Below are 23,692 nucleotides of genomic sequence, written 5' to 3' on the forward strand. Positions count from 1 at the left end.
GGAGACGAAGCTGCCCTATTTACCTAAGAGATCTAAGAGATGGGAGAGTCGAAACGTATGGCTCTGCTTTAGGTAAAATCCATTGACTAACTCTTTTAAGCTTCTATTCTAGATTCTTAATACATAATGTGATAAGATTACAATTGATTTTTTGTAGGATCGAAGAAAAGAAAGGAAGCTTAAGGGAAGAAGTGAGCAAAATCTAACCGTGAAGGAATGGATTTCGATCGCATTTCTTGAAGATTAGATTCTTGAGCTACTACTTAGAGTTAGAATTAGATTGCTAAGAAAGATGTATTAGCATAGTTTTTCAATGAATTGCATTGTAAGGACAAATTTTTCCGCAATAAAATAAATTTTGATTTTATATTATTTATTTATCCTTGCAATGGCGTATATGAAAAATTGATGTTTGAATGTTTCTATTATTAGCAATAATGGATTTGGTTCTTATTATGTTATTTATGAAAGTCGAGAATTTACCAAATAGGGAGAGTTTCTCATCGCCCAAGTTTCAATTGGACAGAAATTTGGAATCACACAACTTTGTTGCATGATGAATGAGAAATTTCATATTTGGAAATTAGACTAATTCGTTGACAAAGTGTCAAGTGAAGGACTAGGAGATCGAGCACACAAAGTTGCGTGTTAATCAAGTCCACCATAAAAATAACAATGATATTCGTCATGATTTACTAAAGGTTTAGTAAATATGATTATACTTATAAGATTAAGTGTAATTCTGAATTGATTGAAAAGGTTTAAATCAATAGTAGAACGAATAAGAAGAATCAAGTAGGCAGAAAGATAAAAGTTTCTCCATTCTAAGAAGAAGGGAGAGTACCTTTTATGCTTTATGATAGGTCTTAATGATTAATAACCATATCTCAATTGATCCTCTAAGTGAGTCTTAGTACAATTGTATGGTTAAGAAGAGGAATCAAGAATTGAAGAAATGGTTAAATCAAAAAGTCAATCATACTTCGTTCCAAAACAAGTCTTAGAGTTAAGATTGTGACAATGAGTGACAAGTATTAAGAAGGTTTATAACATTCATCAATTGTGGAAAGTTGTGATGTCTTGGATAAGACAAAGACCAACTAGGACCAAAGTTATGAAGTGTTTTGTCCTGATAAAAGCTACACTAACTCTTGAATATTTATTTGTCAAGAAATGTTTTGACAAGAGAATCTTATATGTCAAGGAGTCAATGGGAGTCTTAATGGTCTTGAAAGGTTTCAAGAACAAATCAAATAAACCTTATCGATCATCACTAGCACACGAGTTGAGGTTTACAACCTATCGTGTTGACATCATTTTGTATCTGTTCCAATCCAATCGAGTTAATTATGCATGTGAGTTCTATGAGTTCTCATTTTGAACGCATAAGAGGCAAAGCACCTTAATCAATGAAAGGTACATTGATAGGAAAAGGTGAGCTGCTTAACTAATTGGAAGACATGGTGGGCAGCTGTGCTACCATAAGGCAAGAAATCAAGATTAAGAAAGTTCGGTCCATATGAGTTTGAATTTGTCGTAAACTATAGTTTTGACAAATTCACATGGATAGGAACACATACACCGTTTAAATCTAAGTGTCATAAGATTTCCTCCTTCATGAAAATGATTATGAGGAAATGCTTTCACTAAGAGAGATTTCAAGAAGATAGTGATTGTAAAATTGCATTCTCGAATTCGATTATGGTTATGGTATCCCTTTCCATAATTTGAATTGTGAGGTTTGGCAATTGTTTACACACACATATGAACTATCTAAGGCAAAGGTGGATAAGTTCAAGAAGCCTTGATAAAAGATTATCAAAGCATTAAGTATTAGAAGCATGGACTTAAGAAATTCAATAAGCATTGTTTTTCTGAAAGTTAAGATGTTTATGAATACATGTCGAAGCTAGTGGGAGCATAAGTGTTATGTTTTATAATAATCATCATGATAGTGGGAGCATAAAAATTATGATTGTATGATTATTAAGGAAAGTATTGCAAGGTTAGCAATATTAATTATAGAAAACAAGAGTCATACTTTGCAAAGTCGCAATAGTTGAAGAATTGTTTTGCTATAATTAAGGGAGAGAATATTATGCTTCATTTCAAATCTAAAGGTTTAGGTTGAGAAATGTTAATAAATTTATTCAAAGGTACATAGTGTGTTCTTAAAATTTCGATTATGATTACGACAATTCCTCTTCACAATTCGAATTTTGAGAACATAGCAAATAAAACATTGTGCGTCGTGTCCCATACGCTTCGGGTATAGGATCGATTGCAAATGCCTTAATGTTTGACCATTCTAAAATTTTCCAAATGTCGAGCACATTTAGAGGGAAAAGGGACTAGAATTGGTTTTGACTAAAATAATTAAACAACTATCAAAGGACAATCCAAAGTTTGACAAGGATTGGTCGCTTGTGAGTAGTTGGAAGCATGGTATTGGATGGACCATATCGACATTATTATGAATAGAAAAGATTCTATTAAGAATGAGTTGTCTTATGGAAATTATGGAAATGTTTCCATATTGGATGGACCATATCAACATCATTACGAATAGATAAGATTCTATTAAGAATGAGTTGTCATATGGAAAATATGGAAGCGTGTCCATATTGGGAATTGAATATTGAAAATCTATGACTAGATTAGGAACTTTTATGCAAAAGGATGTTCAAAGGAATGTACTTTGAGTGAGAGACATCATATCTAAGGAATTGTCTTGTAACAATCTTCGATAGAGGACCTTGTAACATCATTGGCAAAAGTCTTTGTGACTTTGGTGCAGTGACATTACGAAAGGATAGTTGCATAAAATGTTAGAATCTAGCATATTCTATAAGTAGCAAGAATTTGATATTCTTTAACTTATGGAAAAAGGATTTGGAGTTGTGAAATGAGAAAGATTGGAAATGTGTTCAATTTGATCTATTTCACAAAGTAAGAACCATAGGTAAACATTGTGTGCATGCTAGGAGCATGGGACAAGTGTTGTAATTCAAATAAGAAGTTGATTAACCGAAACGACAAATAATGAGTAATCAATATGGTGATAAATAAAAGGTGTTTTATTTATGCTCAAAGGGTTGAGGCCATATGGGATTAGTATTATTCTTGTGTTTTACTTTGCATGTTTTGACTTCCAGAATAATTGAGTTTATTAAGAATAATAGAATTATTCAAACGGGCCACAGTCGTTCATATGTTGGAAGTAGATATGAATGAAGACTGTCGTGAATTGGTGTGTGGATTGTCTAAAGAGCATTAGACATAAGCAAATGTTTGCTACAACATTCATGAGTGCTTATGAATATGAATTTGAGCATTGGATTAAACCCACGCTCACTTGGATCACTCCATGAATTGTATCACGAGTGATTGGTGAGACGATAACATCTTATATTCTTGAAACTGAGATGTGTGAGTTGTATCTTGCAAATCGGTTGCACATTGATAATATGTAAACGCACTAGTAACTTGGTGTTATAAAACATATTGTTGTGTGTGATTCGGTGAGTGAGTGCAAGCAAGCATTGTATCAAAGTTTATATGTTCCTTTTATTCAAAGTAGGATAAAAGCGATATCTTTGGGCCCTTCGATGATTTTGTGATGACAAACGTAAATGCTCGGCCGGGCTAGGGCTAATTTGATTTGTTCAATTAGTCAGTCGTCATAAATCAGGAATCGAGATATAGTACAAAGAGAATGATTTGAAATCATATCTCATATGATATCTAGAATGGAGGAATATATGATCCCTTATTTAAGGACACGCGTATCTGATAGGATCAGAGTTGACAGCGGCTTTGGAAAGCTACGATTGCAGATCAGGATCTGAAGTCATACGCAGAATAGTTATTAGACTTATCCAAATGGGAGACTGTTGGATTAGTGTCTAAGTCCATAACTATTTTGGTATGTACTTGACCCGATGGTGCATGGTCCTTTTGGGTTGCCTTCACCAAAGCAACTTGATAGGATGAATTATGGAGAGAAAGGATTAAAATATGATTTATCAATATATTATGGGAATAATATATTAAAGGAGAAATCATATTGTTTAATTAATATTAGTCGAGAATTAATTAGTAATTAGTTTTGTGACTAAAAGAGATTAATTAAACTTAAGGGACTGGAATTGTAATTATAAGATAATTGCAATTTGGGCCATGGATTGTCTTAAATCAAGAGGTGGACGAATTCTTATGGGAAGCCCATAAGGAAATCGTCCAAGGGCTTGATTAAAGGAGTCTATGGGTTGCTTAGGGCTTAAGCAACCAAATTAGGGTTTCCTTGTTAGATAACCCTAATAGCCTCACTATATATAGAACCCTTAAGGCTCAAAAACGTGGGGAACAACTTTTCTAGGGTTAGAACACGTTTTGGGCAGCCTCCATCCTCTCTCCTCTACATCCTCTTGCTTATGGTGTTTGTGAGCCATTAGAGGAGTGACACTTGTGACTCTAAGCCTTCCAAAGTCAATTCAAGGAGGAATTGGGATTGTTATTGCTACATAACAATCAAGGTAATATCTTAAACCTAGTTATATGTTAATATTGATTCCCATATGCTAGAATTAGGGTTTTTAGTCTTGGATTCAAAGCATGTACAATAAAGAAACCTAGATCCAAGCATTAGGGTTTGTATGAGCACATAGGATGTCTTATGACCAAAACCCATCACTAATATCATTTGGCCAACATCCTTAAAACATTTTTTTTGAAGTTTTCTATACAACGTGTTAAATTTCCATTACCCATTCTACTTTCAGCATTATAAACCTTACCACACTTTTTACACTTACAGTAAGTTTAACCTTTTTCATCACGTTTGATAAATTCATAATGGAGCCAGACATTTGATGTTAGTTTCCTAGGACGTTTGACATCAACAATTGAGTTATTTGGTTTTAATTGTTTATTTTTCCTTGTATCATTTGGCTTTGGTGGAGGTGTAGGAGATTGAATATCATCATCTTCTGATATTTCCACTGCATTCATCCTAAAAAGAAAAAAAAATCAAATATTAGAAATTTAGAATGAACCGAAAAGTTTAATGCTTAATACGATAATACCTCACTGGCGATTGGTGAATGGCAATTCTGTTGCTAGGGTTGCTAGGGTTCGACATCTGTTTGTAGCTAAGGTATTAATAGGTGCGATTTCAAGTAAAGGAGGGTCAAAAATTAAGGTTAGAAAAATTGAGTGTTTGACATGAGATTTGAGAAGGAAACGAAAACGAAGGAAACTAGAAAAGTTGTTGTGTACTTGTGGTGTGCTTACATACGGGTTACAGAGGAATATGATACGTGCAGAGATGAAAAGTCATATAGTAATACTAAATAGCCAAATATTTCTTGGATAAACAAAATAATTAACAAATAACCTGTTAGGCAATTAATAATCAATTAAAATAATAATAGTAAATTAATATATATATATATATATATATATATATATATATATATATATATATATATATATATATAAACAATATTGAAAATTTAAACGGGTTGGCGTGTTGTAAACGAGTTAAGAATTCCAACCATAACCCAACCTATTTAATTAAATGTGTTAAATGGGTCGACCCATTGTTAGGCGTGTCAGACCCAACAAATAATGGGGTACGATATACTCCAAAAGAATCCCACTATATTGCACTAAAAGGTAGTACAAGGCAAGTAGGGTCGATCCACAGAGACACAAGATAATTAGTCTATACCTCTTTGCGCAAGGTACTATGGTCACCAACAGTAAAGAGGGGGGTTTAGAATAAAATAATTAAAACAAACACTTAAAAACACAAGTAATCAACTAAAAGAGTGAATTAAATCCAGAAATGGTAAGGACTCCAGCCTCACGTATGACAACTTAGCAATGTGATTCCAAGATAACATGATATTTGCTTAATTTTATCTAAGTTGGTACTTGAAAGTGTTAACAAGCTCTAACACTTCCCATTCACCACATTAATTAACCAAAACAAGCTCTTTGATTAACCCTAACCTTACTAACCTAATCTAAACAAGCTCTTAGAATTAGATTATAAGATTGCATGAAGCTTTATGTGAATGTTCCCAACAACACCTAATACTCCTCATAAGCTTGGGAGTGTAAAAGTGTATGAATAAGATTTACACTAAATTCATTCACTAGAGATCAGTTTAATGCTTGTTACTTGTTCAATTTCACAAAACAATTACGAATTTTGTAAAAGAGATAACTTGAATGACCTAACCCTAATTCAAATGGCCAATAAGAATCACAATTAGAATCAAACATTCGATTGAAGCAAAATCAAATTCATTAGATAGAAACTAAGAACAAACATCATGTCATATGATTGAAGTCACTACCAAGAAGTCAAAACATGAAATTGGAGAAACTAGGGTTCTAGCCACACATGACTAGAACAAGATCACAAGTCTAAAAGATGAAATTAAGTGTAATTACAACTTACAAAAACAAAAATTAATGTTTCCAAATGATTGACGAACAAACCCTTGCAAAAACCTTCGAATTCTCCTCTCCAATGGTGCTCTAATATGTTGTGTGTCTGTAAAAATGACCCTCAACCCGTAATATGAAAGATAGGAAAAATTGCCAAAAGTTGGTTTTTGGGTCGAACACGACCCGTGTTAAAATAGGCTAAACTAGCACGGGTCGTGTTCAGCAACACACCCCGTGTTGATTTGCACTAAACTGACACGGGTCGTGTTCAGCAACACACCCCGTGTTGATTTGCACTAAACTGACACGCCCCATGTTCCTCTCTGACTCCAATTCCAAACTTGATTTTTCCAACTTTTTCGTTCTTCGCCCGATCATCCCGAAATCTTTACCAATGCTTCCTGGCACTTCCCAAAGCGCGTTCCAAGCTCCGGTTTACCTGAAAAGACATGAAAGTGTGCAAATAAGGTTGTTCTAGAGACTAACATGAATATGATGAAATGCAAGAAAAAGGAAGAACAATTGTGCTAAATAGATGCATGAAATGGGACTAAAAGGTGCGCAAAAAGGTGCAAAAATTGCACCTAACACCCATTTATTTAAACGGGTTGAAAATCTTAACCCAAACTGCTATTTATTGTGTTGGGTACGGGTTGGGTTGGCGGGTTCGGGTTGGGATTGCCAGCCCTACATGTAAGGGGCAAGGGGGGTCAAGTCAGAGAGCAGTGGGTGGATCAAGTCAAGGTGGTGTGGGTCGATCAAGTAAAGATACAGTTGGTGGAACAAGTCAAGGTTCAGTGGGTGGATAAAGTGAAGCTGTAGTAGGTGGGTTAAAAGCAAAGAAGAGGGACAAGGGAAAAAGCCTCAAGTGCAGAAAGTAGGACCTAAGTGAAATTGGATACACATGAAAGCATGACTCATCAAGTTATTTGGCTACCTTTTGTTTAAGATTCTAAACTTGTAATGATGCTTTTGTTTAAACATGTTTAATCTAGATAATTACATCTTTTGCAACTACCTAAATTAGTGATGTAATTAAGTTGATACTAGCCATATGTCATGCTACATTTCTAGTTGTAATGATCAATGTGGTGAACATTTCTAGTTACTTATCATGTTTTGATCCTGTGTGTTTCTCATTCCATTCTAATGTTTGATAAATGACCAAATCTCATTACATCCCATTGTTTGATAAATGGCCAAAACTCATTTCTAGCTGTGATGATCAATATGTGGTGATCTTGTCTTTTTCTCATTCCATTCCAATGTTTGATAGATTGCCATATATCACACTAAATGACATTTTCTTTATTTACTTATAGTGTTTTGATCTTGTGTTTTTCTCATTCCATTCCAATGTTTGATAAATAGACAAAACTCTTTCCATTTCATTCTAACATTCCTGATCAATGACAAAAAAACAATGCTTTATAATTACCGTAATACACAATACCATTAAACTGATTAACCAAAACCATACATTACATTAACATTCTAATACATGACATCCCATCCTAAAATCAACTGGTAATATCCCATTCTAGTTCTATACACTCATCCAACATTACATATCCAAAATACATCCCTAAATACATTGACCAAATACCTTCCCAAATCCAACTCCTACTTAGTGCATACATATATAAACGAAAAAAAGAACCAAGACAAAAGAAGCATCTACTTCAGCTTCACTACATCTGTACGAGCTTGACTCAACATCATTTGAACATTGTTCAACTTCCTTAGCAAGCCAGGAATCACCTCCACAGCCCTATGACACATCGGATCGTCCACCCACCCAAGAAATGGACAACTTCGACCGTTTCGAGCACAAGACCAGAATTGCCTTCCTGGGTGGAGGTTCGTCCAAGATGTGACTCTCACAACAACACTTCCACACGTACAAATCACCATTCTTGGAAGAGAGGAGAGCTTCGATTTTTCAGAGATGGTTGCTTGATTTTTCGGAACGTTGGCAAGAGCTTTTAAAGGGATGGAGAAGCTAATGTGAAAATACCAAAATACCCCCATATTTTTTGAGCTTAATCATCCAAACGACTACAAACTGACGGAGTTATGAAAAAGGACCTCAAGTGCAACTTTTGCAAACCACAAGGGCCAAACACATAGAAAAAAATTAGCAGGGACTAAGTTTATTACTTTTGGCAAACCACACGGATTTCCAGAAAAGCTTTGCAACCCAATGACCCAAAAACCCGATCAATGCGAGGAAGTCGGCATTTTTTTGGATCAAATCCTTTTTTTGCGGCATTTTTCCCATAAAACGACGGTGTTGCTATTTTGACATGTTTCGTTCTAAAAGCTTGATTTGTTTGATCAAATCGGAGATGGGGAAGATTCTAGTGAAGATAAAGGCAGTGGTGTACGGATTATCGCCGTTTCAGCAGAAGGTGATGCCTGGTCTATGGAAGGAACTCGCTAATAAAATCACACACAAAGTCACCGAGAATTGGCTTAGCGCTATCCTCCTTGTGGGCCCCGTCGTTGGCACCTACTCGTAATTCCACAACTCTCTCTCTCTCTAGAATGTTTATTCGTTAAAAACTAGAAATACAATTTATTTTATTTAATTTTACTTTTCAGCAATGTATTTTTTTCCGTCCATTTTATACAACATATTTCATACCTCAAAGGCTCAAAACAATGGCGAAAGTGATTGTTTGAAATCGAGGGAAATTAATATATCGATATTACATATATAAGAAAATTAGTTTTCTAATGTGGAGATTGACATAATATGAATTGTTCCCTTGTGCAATTAATCCAATTATCTATCTAAGAATTTTTATACGGTCAACTTTCTTAATTTAAATGATGTCACAAACTTTTGTATATAATTTATGAATGCAGGTACGTTCAAAATTATAAGGAAAGAGAGAAGATGGAGCATAGATATTGACACTATAGTCACAACTTTGAGTAAACTTGAATAAGATGGTTAAAGTTAATTTTATCCGATACTTATTTTTTAGGCGAAAGTTGCTTATAAACTTATGGATAAATTATATCTTTTTCGTCTTTGTGATTAATTGAAAATCCTGAAAAGAACCATTATCGTATTTTGTAACGTTTTCCATTTAGTGGTGGATGACATTTAAAACATGGTGACTCTTGTGGGTCTATTTATAGTTTTAATTTTTTATTGTTTTATTGTAATAATTATTATTTTTAAGAATATATGACTCTTTGGATCGCCGAAACCCTCCGGCGTTTCTACATAAAAAATATTCTTTAATCTATGTAGCTACACTAGTTCTTGGAGACCCCTCTTCGTTTGGAACTTCTTGTCGTGTTTATATTATTATTTTTTCTTACTTTTCTAGAGTTATCTTTTTTAAAGATTCTAATTGACATTTTATTTTATAATTTTGCTAATGTTTCTTAAACAATGGATATTTAGATTATATTCGGAATGAATTTTGTGAATGGACCTTGGGGTGGGGGGTGCAATTGGGGCTAATTATAATCTTTTAATCGAAGGTCCGCAAACTTATTGTTGTAACGTTTTACACAAACCAAATTGCAAAAATGTAGTACAAAACTACACATACTCGTAATCAAGAGAATAAAAGTTGCAATATATAAAATAAGATAGAGGGGAATTTTATATGGAAGACCATAATAATATAGACCGTAGAGTGGTTCAACCTAAATATGAGGCTACGACCATTTTTCTGATTGACTCGTTAAACAAATCCACTAAAGATCACTTCTTTTGGTGGAGTGAAAGCCTTAATAAAAAACTAACCTCTTTACTAGAAGATGGTGTGTGATCATGCACACAAATAATAGGCGGTAAGTGGAGACTTAATGTGTGAAAATGTCAATGTAAGAACTTCAAGGTGTTTGAGAAAATGTTATAAAATTAGGAGGCAAAGAGTTTCTTTTACTATTATCAAAACCTTGGGTGTCAAAATTGAAAAAGATCTTAAACACCTTTATGAAGATTTGATTAGAATCTCCTTCAATCAACATTCATTTTGTATTGTCAATCGTTCTTGACGAGTCAAATGATCCGTTCAACAAAAAATCTATTTCAAATGACTGTTGACATTTGAGTTCCCAAAAGGAAATGTTGGACTATCGACTTATGTACCAACTTTGAATAACATTTTCCCTCTGACACATCTGTCATGAACAAAAAGTTTAGGTTTTAATAAAAGCATCTCCACTCACTGTCTAGGATTAACTTTGTAGTTGTTTACCAATGTATTTTTAACATCGAATTAATCCTTCAAAACACGCGGGTTGTATATCTCCGACTTGAATCTTATGGCACACAAAATATATGGAGAACCACATTTCTCATACCAATTTTTGTTTGATTTTTTTCTCTTGAGGTCACTAGCTTGCATAATGTTCTTTTATAAATTACAATGAGACTCTTAATAATAGATGTTATGTGCTAACTAATAATTAAATACAATTTATATACACTTACATCAACAATCCATTCCTTGATGATGACAAACATGATGAGTTTTTTGTTACAGAAAATAAAATTATTTCATGAAAATCACCTCAAACCGTTTAAATTTAAAACATGTATTTGAACTCTTCTATTTTATTGAAGAAAAGGAACAATATGAGTTTTTGTAATAAAAACAAAGTAATTCTATTTGAAAGTGGATACCAAAAGACCAATATATTGTAAATAGTTATCAATTGGTTAGAGAGTGATTATATCTCCATTTGCCCACCAATTAATAATTATGTGTTTTTATCCTCATGTTAAAAATTAAGTTACTCATTGGTTCCTTTTGTTTAGGGATCAATAGTGTCACTACCAATACAGTTTAGGGACTAAAACTCAAACTTTCTTATCAATTTATTTGACCGCCATTCGAAATTTCAAACTTCCGCCTAGTCTCTTCCTTACACGAAATTCCCTTACACCCATTGAGTCGATTTCTGGTAAGTTCGAGCTCTGTTCATGAATCTCTCAGCTAACATTTTTTGTCAAAAAAACTTCCATTCTGTTGCTTATGTTCGTTTTTTTATTGGTTTTATTCTTTAAAAATTTGATGGGCGCGTTAATGCAAACATTACTAAGAACTAGCAGATACCAGAGAAGGGTTTTCAAAATTTTAAACATGTATGGTGCTCGGATTATCTTATTATCATCAGTATTTGATTAGGAATCTCCATCTGCACGATATATTGTTTTTTTTTTTTCCTGATTTTTGGGCGCTGTTGCAAAAACCCTAATTTCGTATCCTGAAACAGCTAAAAGTGTGACCCTAAGATTACTCATTCTAGAAACTTTGCGCTTCATTGAGTTTTCAAGAATTTGTATTGTGTTATTATAGTTCCATTCTTGCTATTAACTTGGGAAAACCCTGCCTAACATCTGGAAGTTCATTCCAAGGAGAGTAATTGATCTAAGTACTACCAGTTCCCTTTTATCCTCAGTTTTGAGATCTATTTATTCATTTTTATGCTCAACTGCTCTCATTAGAATGTGACGGTTTTTATGCTAATCATCTTTTTCTACACAATATTCCCTGAATAAATATAGTGCTAAACATTGAGTTCTCATGGACCGCGTTTAAATGAGTATGATACTTTCTTAAACACAAAATTTATAGATTTTCTAGTCTTCCAGCATAGCAACAAGTGATTTGATGGCTGAGGAGATTACATCCAACAGTTATGAAGAGGCTCGCAAGCAACAACTACTTGAGAACCAAAAGAGATTCGAGGTATTTGACCTTCAGTTTTATGTAATTTGACTTCATGGTAAATGTGGTAAAAATGCTTCCTTTCAAACACATATTAATGCTTAAATGTATCTCTACTAAATACATTTTCTCATCACTTGATCTTCAACATGATGTCGTATTTACTAGCAAAACACAATTTAAATAGACAAACAAAAGCAAAAGGCAAGCCATATATGTTATGTTTCCAAATATTAAGTTGAGTATATGCTTTTTATGCTTATTGTTTTTGAAGGAACTGGGAATCTTGAAGATTACTAAAAGCCTATCAGATATTTCAAAATCTGAGAAGAAGTCCAAGGTATGAATTTTCTACACTTATTCATTAACCTTCATGATAAAATTGATCATGTACATGACATAATTTTCTTTTTGTTTGAAGCAGCAACGTGAAGTGAAACTAAAAATAAGAAATTCCCCAATAACAGAACCAAGGCGTTCAACGCGTGAACGCAATCCCATTGTTTCATATCATGATGATGTAAGTTCAGCATCAATGTTGTTTAATGATGTTCCTTAATAAATAAATGACAAGAATGACTAATTTCTAAATATTCTTGTTTATACAGGTTGATATAGGTCTCCCATCTGTGAGGAGATCAAAATCCAATTCTTCATGGGCAAGGTTCAAACAGCAATTTGCTTTGTTAACTCATTTCACATAAAACTCATAATGATGATATTGTTTTTCAGTTATCTTGCAAGACCATTGGAAGAAGTCAAAATGGCAAGATATGAAGAAAGGGTTAAAGCAATGAAGTCTGCAGAGAAACTCCAAAGCAATTTGCAGTCTGAATTTCCATCTTTTGTAAAGTCAATGCTCCGTTCTCATGTTTACAGTTGCTTTTGGTTGGTGAGTAATAAAAATGTACAACTTTTTCACATAATATTATAAAGTATAATATACTACATATAAAAAAAGCTAATCAAACTATGTGTTGTGCCTTTTTGGTTGATTTTATATTTCTTAAGGGGCTACCATTGTCATTCTGCAAGACACATCTTCCAAAGTCTACAGTGAATATGATACTAGAAGATGAAGATGGGAATGAATATGATTGTGTATTTATTAGTGAGAGAACTGGAATCAGTGGTGGATGGAGAGCATTTGCTTTAGAACATAAACTGGATGATGGTGATGCTTTGGTGTTTGAATTGGTGGAGCCAAAAAGATTCAAGGTAAATACTTTATTTTGCATTGGAACATAAACTAGAGGTTTCATGTTTGATGCTACTGCAGATTCATGTAGTTAAAGCATCAGATGGTGGAAGTGTAGATGATGATGATGGTGGTGTTGAGGAAGAAGAAGATGTTGAAACAAAAAAGCCTTCAAGGGGAAGACCTAAGAAGCACAAAACAACAGATGAGAGTCCAAAAGAAAACGGGAAAAAGTCAACTGCAAAGAAAGGAGGTCAACACGAAAAGCCAAAGAAGTCAAATGAAACTGTAATGGGTACTCGGCGTTCTACTAGAGGGGTGAAAAACTGATTCAAGTAAGTGATTTTAGTAAAAGATTTTGATCATTTTCATCTATGATCTCATAGATATTGGCATGAATGTTGTGACAGAAGCTCATGGCTTCACTTAGTATTAGTTTCAATATGACACTAATTCTTCCTAAAATTATTATGGAAATGGCTTGAAAGCGCATTATGATTTTAATTATTTCTTATGTTCTTGTTTCTTTACACTTTTGTTTGGAGGCAAAGTTGTAATTTCGTTAAAGGGACACAAAGACTAGACTTGGTGGCGACTTTTTAGACTTAAAGGGTTCAATGAGAACAAAATTTAATCCAGGAAGTGTTTTTTTTTTTTTTTCAGAAAGAATGACTTAATAGAAAAAGTCTTTTTCTTTTAAGTTTTAACTTTTTACAAATTTGTACAAAATGAGTTGTCATTTTCTCAAATAATTTTTAAAAGTGAATTAATGAGACACGTTATCACATATTATATTTGTATTGTGGTTCTAATGAAAAAGCAACCATTAAAAATTGGAGATTTGACATTACTTACTCCTGTTCTCTTGTGCTGTTTTATATTGACTTTGTTAAATAAACATTTATATTTTGAAGTGCGATGTATATTATATAGTCCTTGAGAAAAAAAAATGATAACTATATGAGGGTAACTCATAATACCAAAAAGAATTGGTGTTAAAGTTGTAGAAAGTTATTTGGTGATTCTCATCTCCGTAATTGCAAGTTTGATAGATTTAGATTAAAAATAAAGACCGTGTGAAATACAAAAAAACGAGGCTCCTTGATTTGAGAGTTGAAGTCAAAGTAAGAAAAATTTATAAAAAAGAAAATATATATAAATATAAAAACATGATATTATTTTAATTCTAACCGGTCGTATTAGCTATTAGGCTAACATTAATTTGTTCAATTGAATATAAAAAATATATATAATCATATAAAAATATGTGGTGATCATAATCTTGTAAACAGAGGGTCAACATGCGAAATTCAAGTAAAACAACTAATATAAAACGTATAAAATATGAAAAAAGCTACATGATTTTGAATCAAACGAATTAGCGTCATGTTTTGTTTAACCGTAGACCTTTGTTTAACCGTAGACCAATATATGTATTCAAAGAAAAATATATATGATGACAACTTTAGTATGCAGGTTTGACATTTAAAGTTTAAATTAACATTATACATTTATAGTAGATTTAAAAAAAAAAAAAAACTGTAATTCAATTGTTCCTTTAAACAACAAACAACCAAACAAATACAAAAAATAATTACATCAAAACTTGAGACTACTTAAATTCGAATCACACATGTTAGCATCAATGCTTCATCTTGTTCAACAAAATAAGGAATTAAATATATAATCCTGAGAAAATATACGATAATTATAATCGTGGAAGGAGTTATACTCTCAAATGAGAGGTCATGGGTTCATGTCTTATTAGGAGACATATGTGGTTTTAGGAATAGGTTAGTTTGCCGGTTCAAATATATATATATATATATATATATATATATATATATATATATATATATATATATATATATATATATATATATATATATATATATATATATATATATAATCTTGAAAATTAAAAATTTGCTAGATATTGGAGAGAAAAAGTGAATGGTATGATAATCAATAATCATGGATGTCATATTGAGTTGTATTTATTCATTGTTCTTAGGCGTTGTACTATACTCACCACGCCATGGGCGTGGTTCTAAGGTGGCTACTTGCCCCTGTCGTGCACACCACCCCCTTGGTACGTGTTGCTGATGTGGAGTGGCTCGCTGTGATATGGTCAACTTTCATCACGCACAATCCTTTTCTTGTTTGATGCCTCTTCACGACCACAAAGGCTGTGAACACCACCCCCTTGGTAAGTGGCAACATTTTACATCCTTAAGTGTATAAAAGCCTAGCCTAAGCTTTCTGAAGCAGCAACACTTCACACTCACATATGTAGTCCTTCTATGTCATGCACCTGTTAATGCATTTTTCCAAAATAACTATTAAGAACTTAATCAACCTACTTTAACTTACAAGTTATAAGCACATACATTGGGATGTAATAACATAAATGTGCTCCAATCTCCATAAGCAAGTTTTCTATATTGAATTCAACTTCTAACATTGTATTAGAAAGGAATTGGGTATCTCACCCATAAAGATATTAAGTGGGCCTTAAACCCATCCCTATAACAAACTTTCTTACCAAGTCTCTAGCTAACCTCTTCGTCAAGTGATCATTTAAATTTTGTTGATATCGAACAAACTCTATAGAAATGATACCATGAGTAATAAGCTCACATACCATATTATGCCTAACACCTAAATGTCGCGACATTCCATTATATACTTGACTGTATGTTTTTGCCAAGGTGCCAACACTAACATAATGTATAGAAACGGGTGATATAGGCTTTGGCCACAAAAAAAAAAATTCATAGATCAAATTCCTTAACCATTATGCTTCTTTTCCGACAACTGTAAGGGCTACAAATTCAGATTTTCCATAGTTGAATTTTTTATGCATGTTTGTTTCTTAGAAGCCTATTAAATGACACGTTTAACAAGAAGAAACACCCAACCACTTGTAGAAGAGTGGTCTTTTATATTTTTAATCCAACTAGCATCTAAATATCCTTCTATAACATAAGGAAACCCTACATAAGTCAAATCATAATCCATGGTTTTCTTAAGATACTTCAGAACCAACCTTATTGCTTTCTAGTGATGAGTACCAGAATTGCTAGTAAACCTACTTAGCTTTCATACGACAAATGCAAGATCAAGCCTTGTGTTGGTCATAACATACATCAAACATCTAACGACCTTTAAATATTCAAGTTGTGAACTACTTCACCAGTATTTGGCATAAGTTTCATATTTGGGTCAAAAGGAGTACTCACATGAGAACATTCTGAACAATTGAACTTCTTAAGTACTTTCTCAATGTAATGAGTCTATGAAATTAAGATTCCTTGATGTTCACGTTTCTTATTCCAAGAAACACTTCCGCACCCCCATATCCTTCATGGAGAACTGAGATGATAAAAACTCTTTGGTAATGTCAACTTGTCTTTGATCAGTACCAAAGATCAAAATATCATCTATATATAAGCATACAATCACTCCTTTACCAGGCTCATCAAATTTACTATATACACACTTGTCTGATTGATTCAACATAAAACCATATGACAAGACAACACCATCAAACTTCTTATGCCACTGTTTAGGTGCTTGTTTCAGCTCATACAACAATTTCACTAACTTATACACTTTATGCTCAGTGTCAGGCATAATAAAACCCTCAGGTTGTTTCATATATACCTCTTCCTCCTGATCACCATTCAAGAATGTTTTTTTAACATCCATTTGATGAATGACCAGATTATGAATTGTTGCTAAGGCAATCAACAATCTAATGGTAGATATACGAGCAACAAGAGCATACGTATCAAAGTAGTCAATGTGAGGTATTTGTCTAAAACCTTGAATAACCAATCGAGCTTTAAACTTGTTGATTGATCCATCAACTTTCATCTTCCTTTTGACTTTTGAATATCTACTTGCAACCCAAATGTTTGCATCCAGGAGGAAGATCAGACAAAACTCAAGTATTATATCCCATAATAGAATCCATCTCATCATCTATTGCTTCTTTCTAGAAAGCAACATCTTGAGATTTCATTGCATCATCATATGTTTTAGATATTCTTCAATGCTAAAACAATATGACATGCAATCTCATCTAGAACCCTAAACTAGGTAAAGTTGAAAATCATTACCAAATGATTTAACTTTCATTTGTCTTTTGCTTCTTCTAAGCTCAGGTGATTCATTTGAATGAGGTACAACTTCCTTGGTAGTTTCATTGGAACTAGGAACCATATCCATTGGTTTAGGTATGGATAAAAAATGATTTTCATCATATCCAATGAAGATACAATCAATACATCTTTCACTCAAAGTCTTCATCTTTGGTTCAGTCAGTCTTACAACTGCCTCACAACCCCAAACTTTAAGATTCCTAAGTTTGGTTTCCTTTCGTACTAAAAGTTCATAGGGTGTTGTTCCTTTTGTTTGAAACTCTATTTAGAAGATAACAAGCTGTTAGCATAGTTTCTCCCTACAATTTATCACTTAAACCTGAATATGACAACATAGGATTCACCATCTCTTCTCAGAAATCCCATTTTGTTGAAGAGTATATGTAACTGTTATTTCATGTATTATACCAACAGACCGGAAATAACCAGGATCATAATACTTTGTTAAAAGCTCTGTCCCTTGGACCCCGCTAGGGGTGCTGTCCCAGGATTCCTGAGTTTACATTTATCACTCCGACAGTCTCAGTGAGTAAATAAAACCCAAACTATCTCAACATTAATAATAACTATACTAAAATATATTGATAACACTAAAATCACTAACATTTTTACTTTGAGTTATTCATTGAGGTCATTCACACAAAGTGTCTCCCTTTTGGAGATTATAAGGTTCTCTCTCACATATATAAGTACAAAAACCATCACCAATTATTTTCTTACTCATGCCATTTTACTTCTTCAAGGCTCTAACTCATCATCCACTTCTACCTTTAGTGCTATAAACTTCAGTCAAAAACTTTGGCTTCTTTGGTTTTGGAAATGTTAAAAAACAATCAAATTTTTAATGAGCTTAAATTGGTGAGCATGAATAAAAACAGAATATGATGAGAGGACTGCCAGGTAGAGAGAGTGAAAGGAGACAAGGAGTGGTGAAGCCATCAAAAACAACCATTAGCAGAGGAGTCAAGGGAAGATTACGTCAATATGTTTCTCTCAGAGAGTTAGAGAACTGGAATCAGTGGTTGATAACAAGACATTTGCATTAGAGCATAAACTCGATGATGGTGATGCTTTGGTAATCGAATTAATAGAACCAAAAAGATTCATTGTATGTTATAAAAATGGGAATACTTTATTTATCGTCCAATAGTGGCAATGTACTATTATTATTTTTCAAAAATAGCAATTTTTTTTTAATATTCATAAACTGCAATGGCTCCAATTTAGCAAAAAGTAAAGTCGTGATGCTATTACATGCAAAATGTTGAGAGGTTGCATATTTTGATGCTACAGTTGCTACTGCAATTTCATGTAGTTAAAGCATCAGATGGTGGAGGTGTATATATATGATTATGCTGATGATGTTAAAACATAAGTGAGTTATAATGCTCGAAAGCCCGATGAACCATAGACAAACATTAAAATTCAAATCACGAATTGTTCTATCATTGCAATATCCAAAACATAGAAAAAGATGAAATAAACCTTGTTCAAGCGAACATACAAAACTGAGTTTAGATTCACTAAAAATCCTGATACCAAATAAAAAATCCAACTTAAGCAACAGCATCTAGAAAAGCTCTCCCAGGCTGGCGATTTGCAAGGGGTCCATGACATCCAAGAAGCTGCAATGTAAATTACAAGATTACCCATCAGCAACTGTTATACCAAAACTCAATTACAATTAAAAATGTCTGATACGATTAAGCCATTAAAACGCATCCAAGAATTACATACCTTAGCGTTAACACCATCAGACATGATTCTGTTCTCAGATTTCCATTGCACATAATCAGTTCGGCTAAACTTGGTGAATCCCCTGAAATCAACACAACAAAAGATTAGGAAAACATTTGATAGAACAGAATTCTTCATTCAACATAGTGTATAAAGTACAAAATGGGATTTGGGAAAAAAAGTTTTTAATTTATACCATTTCCTGCTGACAATGATCTTTTGACGACCAGGGAACTTGAACTTAGCACGACGAAGTGCCTCCTGGGCATGCTGACTGTTACCATCCTTGCATCGAACAGAAAGAAGAACTTGACCGATGCTTACACGGGCACATACACCCTGTGGTTTCCCAAAAGCACCTCTCATACCAGTTTGGAGTCTATCAGCTCCAGCACACGAAAGCATCTTGTTGATACGCAACACATGGAAAGGATGAACCCTAACCCTCAAATGGAAAGCATCCTTTCCTGCAAACTTGGTCATATACTTATTGCAGGCAATACGTGCAGCTTCAAGTGCCTCACTGGAGACGTTTTCCTTCTCCCAACTGACCAAATGAACACAGAAAGGGAATTCATCGACTCCCTTCTTCTTCATGCCAACATCATAGATCCTGATTTTTGGATCAGGAACACCACGGCAGTATCGGGATTTGGGATAGGGCTTGTTCTTGATCTGCCTGTAACACCTAGCGGGTCCTGAGTGATACAATTATTATGTGTCAGGATGAAATCTTTCATAATAGACATACCAGATTATTTAACTTCTGAAACAATGAAGATCATCAACACTAATTCGCTATCAACAAAGCAACTCAACAAACAACCTTGAAACAATCCATTTCCGAGGCATATATCGTAAGTTAGAAAGTTCAAATTTATGGAATCGATAAAACGTATTCGGACTCGTGGTTTGACCAGATCCAAATCATAACATAATAATATAAAAGATGAAATCAACGATGGGAAATTATGTTTAGATAGTTCAAACTGCAACGATTAGCAAAAAGCAATGAATCAATTGAGGAGAAAACGTACTTCTTCCCATTGCTGATTTTTCTTCGAGAGATATGCTGCGCAATATCGGACACAAGAACCCTAATTAGGTTACGATGAAATATCGTTTATATAGTTGTTTTATGGGCCTGATGGGCTTACGTATGCTGATTCGTCATTGGCGTGCTGAATTGGGTTGGTGGTGATTATGGGCTTCTAGAAGTGTAACCCAATCCAAGACACGTTCGACTATTGTAAAATATTGTATTGACAGGTTGAATTTGGCAACCCAAAATAGAGGCGCGTAGTTCCGTTATCTTATTTGTGACCTCTGTTATTTTCAGATTTATGTGAGGGCATTTTTGTAAGAAACATTTTTCTGCTTTAATATTATTTATCGATCAAAAAATAAGCATACAAATTTAGGTAAGCCCTTTATTATTCAAGTCAAAATTACATAATTTGGATGAAGTTCGTCAAAATACATTAATCCCGTATAAAGTATTTATTCGTTTAGTCTTTATGGTTTTATGTTTTACGTGGTGGGTTATTTGGTTTTTATTTTATTATATAATTGTTGACAAAACTTCAAAAATGATCCCTGTGGTTTTCAAAAATATCAAGTTTAGTCCCTAAGTTCAAAAAAACTCACAGATGGTCCCTGTGGTTTCAAAACTTTTAACAAATGGTCATTTTTGCTAACGCTGTTACCTTTTGACCATTAAGTGAAGGGCATTTCAGTCATTTCACAACCACAGGGACCATTTATGAAGTTTTGCCTTAATTTTTTAAGTAAAAAGAAAAATAAATATAATTATTTAATATTAAAGGCCCCACCCTCTCTCTCTCTCTCTCTCTCTCTCTCCCTCTCTCTCTCTCTCCCCATAAAGATCCCCCAAATCTCAAATCTATACCCACCTGGTAACTTGATTAAAAATGGCTCCGTTCCAGCCACAAACGCAACCTCCTCCTCCCTTCTTTTCATTAACCAAGCAACCAACAAACACCTAGTAGCTGTCTTGCTTTGTTTTTTGATGAGAAAACAGTCGGCAAGCCAAGGGGCTTCCACTGCACCACCCATTCCGGCCTCTTTCACCTCATTTTCTTCGACCAAAATAGCCCCCAAACCAACTGTCACCTGTCTTGCTTTGTTTTTCTTCCATCGATACCCAAAACAGCCTCAAAGAGATTTGGATAATACAACAGGTGTTACTTATGGTATGTAAGTAATCATTATCGATTACAGTCTCTGTTTCTTCCATCGAGGCATTTTCACGAACAGTTGATGTGCATAGGTGTTTTCAGTAGATTCATACATTGGAGAGGAATTGAGATAGTACAACAGGTGTTACTTATGGTGATATGGTGATATCTACCCTCTTGGAGTTAAACAACATGTATGTAATTAATCATTATCGATTACAATCTTTGTTTCTTCCTTCAGATTTCATTTACATTCATCTGAATCTAATCCACAATTTGAATTCATGAACTCGGGTTGCAGGGGATTTTGATAAACGGGCAATTTCTAGGGCCACAAATCGATTCAGTGACTAATGACAATGTGATTGTTAGTATCTACAACAGCTTGGATGAACCATTCCTCATTACCTGGTTTGTTCTTCATCAAATTTTTTTGAATTTGTTGTTTAAGTGGTCATAATCGATGAAAGAAACGCGAAATCTGATGAAATGATTACTTGTATGGATGATGGATCAGGAACGAGATACAACAGAGAAGGAATTCATTGCAGGATGGAATTTATGGCACGAATTATCCCAGTCCACCTGGTCAAAACTTCACCTACATTCTTCAAGTAAAGGATCAAATCGGTAGCTTCTTCTACTTCCCTTCCCTTGCTTTTCATCGAGCTGCCGGAGGCTTCGGCAGCATCACCGTCTCCAGCCGCCCTAGGATTTCGGTCCCATTCCCACCACCCGACGGAGATTTCACCATTCTCGCCGGTTTTTCATGTGAAGTAAGCACGAGAGAGAGGGGGGGGGGGAGGGTGGGGCCTTTAATATTAAATAATTATATTTATTTTTCTTTTTTTTTTTTTTTAAAAAAAATTAAGGCAAAACTTCATAAATGGTCCCTGTGGTTGTGAAATGACTGAAATGCCCTTCACTTAACGGTCAAAAGGTAACGGCGTTAGCAAAAAGGACCATTTGTTAAAAGTTTTGAAACCACAGGGACCATCTGTGAGGTTTTTTGAGCTTAGGGACTAAACTTGATATTTTTGAAAACCACAGGGACCATTTTTGAAGTTTTGTCATAATTGTTTGATGTTACTATTTATCATTTTCAGATTTATTAGGTTATGAGGAGTGAACCGCAGTTTGCCCGCACTCTTTGTCATATAGGAAGGGAAACACTGCCTCCCCTATGCGGCCTTTGGTGCGGTTTGGCCGCACTTCTCCTCCTTTTAGCCGTGTTTGAAATAGTTAAAAAATTCGAATTTAATTTTTTTTATAACTTTTCCTATATGTAATTTATCTTTTTTTTTTTTTTTACCAAACATCACACAAATTTATTTATTTTTCATCATCTTTTTTTTTTCAAAAACTTTCAAGATGTCTTCCAACAATCCAAACAACTAAAAAACACCCAATAAAAACACTAATACTTCAAGACTTTTGTATGATCAAGCTCTTTGTACGCTTAAGTTTTCTAGTTTTTTTCTAAGCTTTTAGATCTTTTTTTAATGTTATGTTATGTTTTCTTTAAATAATGTAATGTAATGGATTTTAAATTTTAAGTAATGAAATGTTATGATTTTTATGAAAATTAAAGTTTTTATTTAAATTAAATTGTTAAAAAAAATGTGGCACGACTTCTTGGCGTGGCAATGAACCACAGTTTTATGATAAAAACTAACGTGACGCTTACGTGGCAGTGAAGGAAGTGTATTTTTGTGACACTACTCTCTCTAGCTTTATACATTTGAAAACTATTTTTAGTTGATAATAATAATAATAATAATAATAATAATAATAATAATAATAATAATAATAATAAAGCTTAACCCCAACCACCTAACCCTAAAACCCATCATCTCTTTAACCACCCTATTACTATTATCTCCATTCTACCATCACCACCACCTTTAGTCGTTTCTCAAAGAACCAACAACTACCACCCTCGATGAAGGGTTTTAGATTCCGATGAACCAATCCTAATAAACGAGAAGGGTTCAGGGTTGATTTTTGGGGATGAACACCCACAAACAAAACGATTTTCCGGAAAGATGGTTGATGGATATGTTAAAGAATAGAAAGAGAGAGAAATATGTTGGGTTTTAGGTGGCATACCACATATATTGGGTAATGGCATTAGCGGACTAGATTTGTAGCGGGATATGATGGTGGCGGACCAAACGTTTTTCCAAAGGTCTTTTTCCAACATTTGTGATGGGGTTTTTTTTTTTTTCAGGT

At 33.9% G+C, this 23,692-nt stretch overlaps 3 protein-coding genes across 5 annotated transcripts; 2 read left to right on the forward strand and 1 right to left on the reverse strand.

The window, feature by feature from the left end:
* Window positions 1-8,784: 8,784 nt before the first annotated feature.
* LOC145074306 (cytochrome b-c1 complex subunit 8-like) lies at window positions 8,785-9,698 on the forward strand. The gene is made up of 2 exons (XM_079020708.1): window positions 8,785-8,977; window positions 9,331-9,698. Exons 1-2 carry the CDS (start codon window positions 8,808-8,810, stop codon window positions 9,377-9,379), a joined length of 219 nt encoding a protein of 72 aa, XP_078876834.1. The 5' UTR covers window positions 8,785-8,807; the 3' UTR covers window positions 9,380-9,698.
* A 1,624-nt stretch (window positions 9,699-11,322) lies between these two features.
* LOC145077130 (putative B3 domain-containing protein At5g58280) lies at window positions 11,323-13,866 on the forward strand. Of its 3 annotated transcripts, none has more exons than XM_079022902.1 (8): window positions 11,323-11,394; window positions 12,069-12,182; window positions 12,436-12,501; window positions 12,586-12,681; window positions 12,770-12,825; window positions 12,894-13,053; window positions 13,173-13,379; window positions 13,441-13,866. In XM_079022902.1, exons 2-8 carry the CDS (start codon window positions 12,105-12,107, stop codon window positions 13,687-13,689), a joined length of 912 nt encoding a protein of 303 aa, XP_078879028.1. In that variant the 5' UTR covers window positions 11,323-11,394; window positions 12,069-12,104; the 3' UTR covers window positions 13,690-13,866. The 3 variants fall into 3 exon arrangements, with proteins under 3 accessions (XP_078879028.1, XP_078879029.1, XP_078879030.1); XM_079022903.1 differs by having other exon boundaries at window positions 11,325-11,394; window positions 12,086-12,182; XM_079022904.1 differs by having other exon boundaries at window positions 11,374-11,394; window positions 12,078-12,182.
* Window positions 13,867-18,943: 5,077 nt separating this feature from the next.
* LOC145072680 (large ribosomal subunit protein uL16-like) lies at window positions 18,944-20,387 on the reverse strand. The gene is made up of 4 exons (XM_079019145.1): window positions 20,300-20,387; window positions 19,459-19,960; window positions 19,263-19,344; window positions 18,944-19,150 (listed from the first exon to the last, which is right to left on the reverse strand). The coding sequence occupies exons 1-4, from the start codon at window positions 20,307-20,309 to the stop codon at window positions 19,082-19,084; spliced, it is 663 nt and encodes a 220-aa protein (XP_078875271.1). The 5' UTR covers window positions 20,310-20,387; the 3' UTR covers window positions 18,944-19,081.
* Window positions 20,388-23,692: the final 3,305 nt, after the last annotated feature.

Source organism: Lactuca serriola, chromosome 9 (genome assembly GCF_051521515.1).
Source record: "Lactuca serriola cultivar US96UC23 chromosome 9, Lser_US96UC23_V15, whole genome shotgun sequence".
Lineage (NCBI taxonomy): Eukaryota > Viridiplantae > Streptophyta > Magnoliopsida > Asterales > Asteraceae > Lactuca > Lactuca serriola.